The sequence below is a fragment of the Bidens hawaiensis genome, unplaced genomic scaffold (genome assembly GCF_021521415.1).
Source record: "Bidens hawaiensis isolate Kalapana, Puna unplaced genomic scaffold, B.hawaiensis_p1.1 tig00044427_1, whole genome shotgun sequence".
NCBI lineage: Eukaryota > Viridiplantae > Streptophyta > Magnoliopsida > Asterales > Asteraceae > Bidens > Bidens hawaiensis.
Genome location: NW_027497894.1, coordinates 15,759 through 26,831, shown reverse-complemented (window position 1 = coordinate 26,831; position 11,073 = coordinate 15,759). Strand labels below are relative to the sequence as shown.

The following is an 11,073-nucleotide window of genomic DNA, read 5'->3' as shown; positions in this document are numbered from 1 at the left end:
TTTATTTTTGTGAAATTGGATCTTGTGCTTATGGACGGTCAAGTGCTGTTTAGATCACGCGCCAGCGGTACTTAACATTTTTCATAAGCTAGATTTAATTGTGGCCGCCTGTCTTTCATGTTTAAGCCTGTTTTGAACAATAGGTTTTGGCAATCCATGGTGTGGCTAATATTTTTCATAAGTTATTATTTATATTGCCGTGCTAGTTATCATGATTATAATAATTATTGTTTGTTTATGTTAGTTGAGATGTAGCTATTCGAGCTGAATAGGATTTACTGTATAACATATTACGAAGATTTATGCCGGATAATTAAGCTGAAGATACGAAAGTAACTGGTTTTTATTCTTGTTAAGAGTGATTTGGTTGAAGACATGCAAGAACTAATCAAGTGCGCAAGTAAATCTCGTTAAATCTGTTAATGTGATAAGATCTTTTGTACTTAGCTGAATTGAAATCAAAGACTGATGCCTCATTGTCTATTAATTCAAGATATGTTATGTCATTGTTGTATTTTGTGTCTACAAATTGTGACCTATGATGATTTGTTCCTCAAGATTTATAATTCTCTTTTATGTTTTTGGAAATTGGAAATTACATTTTGTTGCAATTCTACACAAACCAGTGAATCTTTGCCAGTTTTAGGGTGTGTCTGGGATTGCTTATTTAAGAGAAAAAGGATTTTTAACAAAAAGGATTTATTAACTTTATGAATATGTTTTAAAAGAAGTTTTGAAAAAAAATGTTTTGATTAGCTTATTTGTTGGGGAAAGCCAAAATGACCTAAAAAGAGTGTAATAGGTTTGAGGGTTAGAAGGGTATAATAGGTAAATCAAACCCGTTAAGTTAATAAGTTACAAATTCCTAACTTTTCAAAACCTTTTTATTTTGCTTTCTTCATAAGTTAAAATCCATAAGGCCTTATGGTGTTTGCCAAACACCTTATACGTCTTATTAACTTTTAAAAAAGTTTATAAGTTATTAGTTGATGAAAATAAGGAATCCCAAACACCCTCTTAATTCGTGACAAAGGTACCTGAATAATACGTTCTTATAATAAGGGGGTGTTAGGGATTCCTTATTTTACCTCCTTATAACTTTTCATTAAGTTAATAAGTTACAAACTTATGAATATTTTCCTCTCATAATATAAATAATCCTAAATACCTTATTACTTTTCAAAAAGTTAATAAGTTAAAGTTAGTTAAAATAAGCAATCCCAAACACCCCTAATTTCACCGGTTTTGCTACTAGATGGTCTCTGTATTTACTAGCGTATCCAGGGTAAAAAGTTTAGAGACCATTTAGTTGTGAGTCGGTGTATTTACTAGATCTGTATTTTATGTTGTGTTTTGGGTTCTATGTTGAATCTATGGCCGACCCAATATGGGATCTATGAAATTTGACTCGAAGACCGATCCCAATGTATGTTCGCGTTTTGGATAAAACTAGTTTAAACCAGTTTTATGTTGTTTATTTTGTGCTTTGTAAGTTGTTTGTTTTGGGCTCTCTGAACTCGAAGATCAACCCCAATATGAATGTTCAACCTTAACAACACCTGAACACCGCCACCACCAACTGCTGTCACCACCACTTGAGCACCATGTACCGGTTCTGACTATTGTTCTATGTTTCAAAAACTGTTCTTATACTTGTACCGGATTGAACTAAAAAATGGTACAAACGGTGAACTGGGTTAATTGGGAAGTTCAACCGGGTTGAATAGTTGACTTTGTAATTTGATATAATTGCAACTTCAACTCAAAGATTAGCCTAAAAGCATAATATAAAATGTGTAAAAATTAATACAACTTTTCAATGTTAATCCTAAGATCAAAAGTAATTTTTAAAAAATATAGGTTGAAAAACAAAAAAAATCTCTTGGGATTTAAACCGGTTTGCAGATAAACCACCCTCAAATCATGCTCAAAATACTGGCTTGATATGCGAAACTCGGTATTACCAATTCAAACTACTAGTATGAACTGGTATTTAAAACATTGGTTCTAGGGTTCCCGACGAACTTAATAATTGGGTTTTTATTTGAAAAAGGTTTCCAAATGTTAGATCCAAGGTTACAAAGATGTTTGGGACAAAGATGTTGAGTTTTCTGGAAAAAAATGTTAGCTTTTATGCCAAAAAAGTTTTTCCGGCGACCTGCAGCTAACGGAGGATTCTGTTAGTCGCAGACCGTTGGGAACAAATACGTTAAAATATGGGACTGTCAACAACCAATTCGTTATTTAAGACCAACAATGACAAAAAAATGATAGTTGAGATTAATAAAAACCAATACACCAATATTAATTACGTGGATGATCCTTGTTATAAAGCCATGAATATTTACACTCAACCTGAAGTCAGGATTTCAACCTAAAGACCGACTCAAACTATTGGTTTTGGGTTCGAGTTAGAAGGTTTAATGGGTTGGGGTTACGGTTATTGGTTAATTGGGTCACTAAGGGTCGGGTTTAGCATTGTCTAAAAGCACACTCTTATTGCCTCTCTTGGAAGTGTCACTAAAATCATGAGAACTCGTCACCTGTTCTTTCTGATGAAGGCTATTTATCATTCAAATTCGAATCTATATCATTGTTAATTCTATTATTTACGGAATATTTAATCTTTCATCACCTTTTGCGCTCCATCAAATTCCTTAAAATATATAGGCACATCTCTCTTTATATATAGGAAATCACTATTCACGTCCCTATATTCATAATTTTTGTGATGAATGAATTTTTGAGTTAAATTGCAAGTGTGACATTTGTCAATTTCGGGTTATTTTATACTTATATTCTTAATTTAAACCCGACCCGTTTTGTATCCCGAACCTTTCGATATTATCAAAATGATGAATTGTATGTTAAATATTTGTTTTATAGTTGTTGGATAAAAAAAAACACCCTTTTCGGTTCTTAAAATTCCCCGAAAACGCTCAAAACGAACTCCAGGGACTAAAACTACCAAAATGGAGACTTGAAGAACCCATTTGTAGTTTGTGCTTTTTTGGGTCTATAACCAACCCTTTTTCATGAAACACCCTTTATGAAAGACCCATTCAACTTACCTTATATATACACATCCATCTTTTTCATTTATGCTTGCTCATTTCTTCATTTCTCTCTCAAATTCTTGAATTCTAAGGTTGTTCTTCATAAGCTAATATTTCATTTTAACTAACTTCTCAATACTTAAAGCTTGATGTTACAACATATATATAATATACGCTCCTTGTTTACCTTCGGTCTTTCATTTCTCCGGTCTCGGCCGGTTGAAATGTCGGGCTAGTAAGGCAAGGTTACATGGAGGATTTTGTAGTCCTTGTTCATATATTTAACAAATCTAACCATATAACTTGTTATACTTGCTTAACTTCTACATATTTTAGTTTGTTGTTCATATTTGTCAAGTTCCATGGTATTGGGTATGTGGTGACTAGCTTCGGTTTCATCCCGAGTTGAGAACCGAACCAAAAACCGAACTTTTGTTTAAAAGCATTATTGTTAACTTTTTGAATGTAAAACTTGAGTATTATTATTTATAAGTTATTTTACAAGTTCCATGGCAATTGGGTATGTGGTAACCATCCTCGGTCTTATTCCGAGTCAAGGATCGAACCAAAAACCGAACTTTTGTTTAAAAGCTTTATTGTTAACTTTTTGAATGTAAAACTTGAGTATTACTATTTATAAGTTATTTTACAAGTTCCATGGTAATTGGGTATGTGGTAACCATCCTCGGTCTTATTCCGAGTCAAGGACCGAACCAAAAACCGAACTAAACCGAGTTCACTCGCTTAAGACACACAAGTGTGTTTTTAGCCACCAAAACTCATATTTTTCTTCAATATTATATTTTAAATCAATTTTAGTTAATTTCTAAACATACTTGGCATGTCGGTAACCAACTTGATATTATTACAAGTTCGAACCGATAAGGTCGTATACTCGCTTAACGAACGTTAAGGTTCTTCACAATAGAACTACATACTTGGTTAAGTCTATTTTGATTTTATTGGGTTATCTCATAACATTTATTATTTTGGGAAGTTAACTGTGAGCTTGGTCAATTATCAAGTCTTGAACCGACAAATCCGAACACTCATTTAAACCTCGTTTTGGTATTCTTATAACCAAGGGTTTTGCAATATCGCATTTTAACCCACATTATTACTTAACATAGGTTGAGTAAAAAAAAGAAAAAAAACTAATGAATAGAATACCGAGACCCGGTTTCGAGTAAACTTATTTTACAAAACTCGTTTATTTAATTTCTCAAATATTTACATTTTAAATCATAAACTTTATTTATTTACTTTATTTTTCATGTATTTTATTTTAAACCCTTCCAAGACTACCTACTAACACAAGACCCGTTTAATATAGGTCTTGCTCGTTAAACCGATCTCTCCGATTATTCACGACACTATCTTTCAAGTTACTTGTTAATGTGAGTACTTTTTCATTCCCCGTTTTCCATCTTTCGTTTTGGGGGTGACATTGCATACTTATTCAAATTCAAATGATTTATACTTGAGTCTTAAACCACAACACGTATTGTATATGTTTACTTAAATAAATGCCCGATTTGGTGTTATATGTTTTACATGATTATGTGCAAATTCTTGAATGCTAAGGCGGGTAGCCTCATCAAAGTATGATAATACGTTAATTTCGAGTATATATGGTATCCCCATATAGAAAGGTGTCGTCAATGTATTCTTATTGACGATTTCATTATTGTCGTCAATGTATTCTTATTGACGGTTTTATTATCTAAATTGTTGCTATTATTTATTGTTTTCATATACTAGTTGTGGATTTCATACTATATACTTATTGTCCAAAACTATGAAAATTGCTCACCAACCTTCGTGTTGACAACCTCTATTTTATGTAATGTTACAGGTTTGATGTTAGCTTGATTGGATTACTTGAAGAAACTTATTATCTTGGCTTTAGGATATTAGAAAATAAAAGAACAAGTTATTTGTTTATCTATCTATTTGGCATTTTGTATGAACAATTGTTGTGTTATTTGTGATGATATGGATTTAAATGAGTTGTTTAAATATTGTAACTTTATAGTGTCATTGTGCAATGAGCAATCATGTCGCGGCTCGACGTTTCCGCCTTTATTGGTCGGGGTGTGACAGCAAGGATGATAAACACTCACTTAAATTCTCTTAAAAGTTTTACTACCACTAAAACTCCCTCTCCAAACAGTATAAAAACCTACACTTGGCTCCTTCCATACGAACCCTTGCACTTTAAACTTGACTATTTCCACCGAACTTTTGATAATGCTATCTATTAATTACCGAAAATCCTGGTGTTCAAAGATAAAGATGGGCAATGGAGTCATAGGTATAGCAAGAAGCAACCAAGAGCATAAATAAATAAATAATATTCACGAAGAAGATGAGACAAATTGGAAATATGGTAGTGTGGAGAACCAGCAATGTTATGGGCCTTTTGGCTTAACAATAATGACCCGTAAATTTCCAAAAAATTAGGATCAAACCGTAACATGACTTTTTAACAAGGATCATCCATCTAATTAACTCAATTTTATATGTTTTTGTCCGTATATTCAAATAAATATCTTTTCACTACAATAATATGGGATGTAATAATGAGTTGTATTGGTTTACATCTTAATACAATCAAGTGATCAATAAACGAGTTAATGACGTCTTAATGACGAGTGACCATTATAATACACTATTATTTTGAGTTACTTAAAACTAAAAATCACACAATATAAATACAAATTATAAGATTGTAAACTGGATTAGTATAACTATTAGCATATCTAACATTCCAAGAGAGACTGGGTTTTCGATCTACTTTGCTGATTACTCTTGTAAACAACCACATGAGAAAGTGCTCGATGAACAATCATTAAAAATTGCAACATCTATTCGAGAAAGACAACATTAGACATGTACATTCTTAAGCAGAATTCGGCCAACACGTCTAAAAAAAGGCCATCTTACTGAGTTCAAAAGGTTGACTAGAAAAAAATAATAATAATAACTTATGCATTCATTTTTTTTTTGGTCGACTTAGAACATTTCAACTATTTACTTTACCTTATATTATAAAATCAAAAAGTAAATCCATGGCGGAAATCTTAGTAAAGATCTTATTAGACATGTAGATCCCGCTATTTACCAAATTTTATAAAAGGACAACTAGCTTACTATATCCACTCTAGCGTGCGCACACATGTGACGATGCATGTCTTGCATTCATAACTATATACAAATACATGCTTACTTTTAACATACATATATACATGCATACACGTAGTATTGGCCCCATACAAACAACTCAAGAACATCATCTCACTACTGTTCCTTTTATTAGTGAAGAAACTCCAAAAGAACCAATGATCAAAAGCTCTATAGACATTTCAAATATTTGTACCCTGCTCTGCTCCTACACAAAATATCTAATGGATCAACACAATAATCTGAACTCTTAATATATGACCCCAAAAAGAAGCCTAACCAGTCCCAAATTCAAGGAACACTTTTGTCCATAAAATCACTACAAAATGGGAGTTAGTAACCAACTTGTCTTCTCTCTTTTTGATCATGGCTTGCCTTCTCACACCTCCTCTTTGTTATGTCGGCGGGAAAAATCTGTTCAAATTAAAGGGCAAAGTGTAGAACTCTTCATTCCGGTTATCCCCTCTAAATGTTCTGAACTTCACCCACCATGGCATCCCTCTATCTTTCTTTGAATTCACCACGTCTAACGTGTTGTCAAGAAACACCGCCACCATCAAACCTACTGTTGGCGGTGATGAGAATATGGCATTCAAGAATGCATTAAACTGCAAAATAAAAAAAATAAAAAATTACCATAAATGATACAAGATTCTTGTAAGGCGTAAAACAAACAAACATAAGTATCCAATAAAATCCCACTCATAGCAAGCTATCGGTAAGGTCTGGGGAGGGTAGGATGGGACAAACCTTTCCTCTATCCCGGAAGATAGAGAGAGGATGGTCAGCAGTCCCATTGAGACCCACGACTCAAAAAAACATTTTCTTGGCGTGTAAAGTGTAGTAAAAAGATAACCAGATAACATAAAGTGTGACACAAGGAATCAAAATAGCAAGAAAGGAAAAGGGACTGAAGAGGTGATACCCAACCGGCATTGGTGCGAACAAGCCCATGTTTTATAGTTGCGTACTCATCAAAATATTGAGGAATGGAGATTCCAAGAAAAAGGGAAAGCCCGATTATGATGAGGTTTCGCATAGAGTTCATGTTAGTGAACTGAAGAAATGATAATCCAACCGCGCCTACATAAACATATATAGAAATCTTAAAATGAATTTTTTTTAAAATAAAGACGAGTTGTGCTACAAATCATTTGGGATGTTGTAATCACATACCTACAAGACCAAATAGAACACAATATACTGCTGCGTATATGGGAAACGGTATAGATGCAAACACAGCTCCAAATTTTCCTTAAACGCAAAATAAATCTTATGTTAGATCTATTATACACGGATCTTAGTAAGACAACTAGACAAGAATTACTATATATCATTAAATGTAATAAACTGACAAATACAATGTTATGAAATATTAAACTAACCTAATATGGAGAAGAAAATGATGAAACCAGCAGAAATCTGAACGACTCTTCGACTCCCGACTCGTGTTAGTCCAAGAAGACCAACATTTTCACTGAGATAAAACTTAGGTTAGTTTAAACAACAACAAAAAAAAGAAATTAAAAGTTAAAAACTTGATAATAATTAGGTTCTTACACCGACACAGTGGATCCAGTTCCGGTTCCATAAAGACCATCCAAAAGTATACCTATTCCCTATTTGAATAATTTACAAATATACATTGTGAGCTTCAAGGTTATATTAGCCATTTCTAACATAAGCATATAAGTAGATACAAACTCACCTGCCAGCCAATGCCTCTGCTAAGCACATAAGCAGGTGGTGGGGTCGCAATTGCCAACCGAGATGCCGCCATATATGCACCAGTTGACTGACATAACATAAGTATTACTATTAATACACAACCAAAAACAAATCAGTTATTAAGGTTTCAAAATACAAACAATACCTCAACCATCGACACAAGAACTGATGACATCATCGCGAATGAATGACCGGCTGAAAATGTAGGTGGGCCCCACTGTAAAGGGTATGGAAACTTGAACCTAAAAGTTCACTCATGCATATGGGATTTTAGTTTTGAGACCAAATATGCAAGGACATTAAATGAATTTATAATTTTATTAATATAGTTAACTGACCAAGGAGCGGTGGATATGAGATTTGCTCTGTCTGTACGGCAGCTTACTTGAGTCACATGCTGTTTATTCCGGTAGGCCCCACTGGCCGTTAGTATGATCGCATAAATCCAGATGATTGATATGCATATCAACAAAGGAAACCGCTCAAAAATGGGCACGTCTTTTAGTAGTTTTGTGTGCTTTAAGTACTACAATATGAGCAAAAGTTGCTACATTATTGAATGCATCAGCACATCAAAGGTGTAAAAGATAGCATTTGGTTTATTAACCTTTTCAAATGATAATTATAACAATAACTTACCTGTGAAACTCCAATAACCAAAAGTAGCATAGGTAACCCGATTTCCACACAATTTCCTAGCTAAGAAAAGAAACATCAAACGACAAAATGTAAACCAGACGATAAGATAAACAAGAAACAGTAATAATCATGCACGCTGACTTTTCTAGTCAACTGGGGCTAATTTCCAACTTCATAATATGTATGAATTCTAATCTTTTGAACAAAAACCAACGGACCAATACAAAACATTATTCTTTAGACAGCACGCAAAGATTGAAAATTTGCGATATCTTTTATGGCAAATTGTAAAGCTTAAGTTACATACTGACCCCGTGACCCGTCATCATACTTCCAATTTAAAGATTTTGTTTTTAGATTTGGTAAATGAGGTTCCTCTATTTCATCATTACATGTAGAGTATACAATTTTCATGCAACCGAGAGTGTAATAAGTACTACACGCAAGTTCTTTAAAAGAAAGTATACGCCTTTTTAATAAAAATACTTCCTTTCTATAAATGGTAAGCTGATATCTCTTTAAAAATGTCAACTTTTTACTTGAAAAAGAAATTCAAGATGTAACCAACTTACCATTGGAAATCCGCGTTGAAATAGACCCAAACCGACCAATCCAACAACCGGTGCCACACCAAGAGGGCTAAAGAACCTAAAAAAAGAAGCCAAAACGATACCAAATTCAAATTAGAAAACATAACAATATTACAAAAAGTTACACGGAAATTAGAAAACATAACATTATAAACATCAATCTACCGTGAAAAGAGACCCCAAAGCTGGCTGTAACCAATTACAATTTGAATGCTAGAAGCAACAATTAAAGCCCCTTGAATAGCTCTCATTGTTTGTATAAATCTCTGCAAAAAAAGATTTATTTCAATACACATATTGTAAACTCTAAATCCAATCTTTTGAAATTTAAAAAAACATACATCATGATTATCAGGGATTCGTTGCAAAGACGAATCGTTTATAATATAAAGAATGGGCATAAGATATGCGAACGAGCCTCCAACAACCGCAGGCAATCGGGTTCCAAATAGTGTTTGCAGAAGTGTCTTGATTCCAGCTACAAATAGTAATGTTTGTATAACACGAGCCTTGTCGCCCTACTCGATGTCATTAAAGAAAACAATTAATACTTAATCAACACGTAAAATGTTCAAATTTATATAACAAAGAACACTAAAATCAAAATGCTTACATCTGATCCACCCATCAAGGGGACTAGCATAGTAGGTATCATCACACTTGTTCCAATCACAAGAATGTAGTTTTGAAATGCTAACAAAATCGTTTCGGCTACAAGACAACAAATTTAAGTAAAACATTAAATCTCAATTTCACATGAAAGTAACACATTTGTCTTCATCTAATTTTGCCCAAAAAAAACCTGAACTTGCATTATTAATCACATAACACATAAAGTTCATAATTCAAATCTTGATGATTTCACAATGATTCAACCCAAAAACAAAAGATGGATTTGATATTTGATCTTCTTTTCCACCAAACCAAAAATAGAAATTGTTAGGAAAATGACAAATTGGGTGACCCACTTGGTCAATAAATAATCAACAACAACCTTCATACCCTTGACTTTTGCTCTACAGATATCAATACAAAATTCCATAAAAAATTATTTATTAAAAAAAAAAGAAACAAAAAAAAAGAAGAAGAAAAGAAGCCGCATTGGTGCTCTACTTTCCCTGTTCCCAATTCCACCCCAAAACACAAAACATTTTTCTAAACCTGACAAACATACTCCCTTCAAGACATACCATAATTACAAAATATTAAATAATAATAATAATAATCAAACATTATTAAAAAAAAACCCATAAATCTTATAATAATTCCAAAATCAGTCAAGACTTAAGAACACTGCATGAAACTGAATAAAAAATAATAATAATAAATAATAATAATAAAAAAAATCCTTTGCTTTGTGTGATTGTGTAAATTGGAGTAAAGAGGGAAATAAACAAGCATACGCCATGGTGGGTTGGAATCGATGCAGTACTCCAAGTCTTGAAGCTGTTCCATGGGTGGGTGACTGATGTCCGCCATTGATGAAGCGTGGGAGAATCTTGGAGAAGAAGAAGATTAATGAGAAAGTACAGCACAGCACAGCACAGCACAGCACAGCAAGCAGAGTGGTGGAAAAGTTGAGAAAATAAAAATTAAAAGTTGGAGAGAGAATAATAATATTAATAAAAGAGAGTGAAATGTGGGCTGTGTGAAACAAAACATAGTTACTTCATACTTAGCTATACTACTTACTTCAAATGTAAGCCCCCAAGTCCCAAGATCCCTTTTTTATCTTGCTTTTATTTTTATTATAACAAATAATTACATAGCGTATATAAAAAAAATGTATTATATCTATGTTTGTATCTATATAGTGTGTACATAAATCGATTTTATTTATATCACAAAATTATTTTTTTAAATGAACTTAATAAAAA

At 33.0% G+C, this 11,073-nt stretch overlaps 1 protein-coding gene across 1 annotated transcript; it reads right to left on the bottom strand.

Annotated features, from left to right (window-relative positions):
* Positions 1 to 6,497: 6,497 nt before the first annotated feature.
* On the bottom strand, positions 6,498 to 10,705 carry LOC143594971 (nucleobase-ascorbate transporter 1). Its single transcript, XM_077074140.1, has 14 exons — positions 10,600 to 10,705; positions 9,810 to 9,907; positions 9,538 to 9,714; positions 9,362 to 9,462; positions 9,179 to 9,254; positions 8,607 to 8,666; positions 8,306 to 8,493; positions 8,113 to 8,209; positions 7,948 to 8,034; positions 7,800 to 7,858; positions 7,625 to 7,716; positions 7,416 to 7,493; positions 7,165 to 7,322; positions 6,498 to 6,847 (listed from the first exon to the last, which is right to left on the bottom strand). The coding sequence occupies exons 1-14, from the start codon at positions 10,673 to 10,675 to the stop codon at positions 6,635 to 6,637; spliced, it is 1,560 nt and encodes a 519-aa protein (XP_076930255.1). The 5' UTR covers positions 10,676 to 10,705; the 3' UTR covers positions 6,498 to 6,634.
* Between the last annotated feature and the right edge of the window lie 368 nt (positions 10,706 to 11,073).

Excerpts from the sequence above, each read along its gene's own strand:
- LOC143594971 (XM_077074140.1), bottom strand. The coding sequence starts at position 10,675 with ATGGCGGACATCAGTCACCCACCCATGGAACAGCTTCAAGACTTGGAG. Across the intron at positions 9,908-10,599 it reads CGATTCCAACCCACCATGGC|CCGAAACGATTTTGTTAGCA; the intron begins GTATGCTTGTTT and ends GTTGTCTTGTAG. Across the intron at positions 9,255-9,361 it reads CTTTGGGGTCTCTTTTCACG|GTTCTTTAGCCCTCTTGGTG; the intron begins GTAGATTGATGT and ends TTCTTTTTTTAG.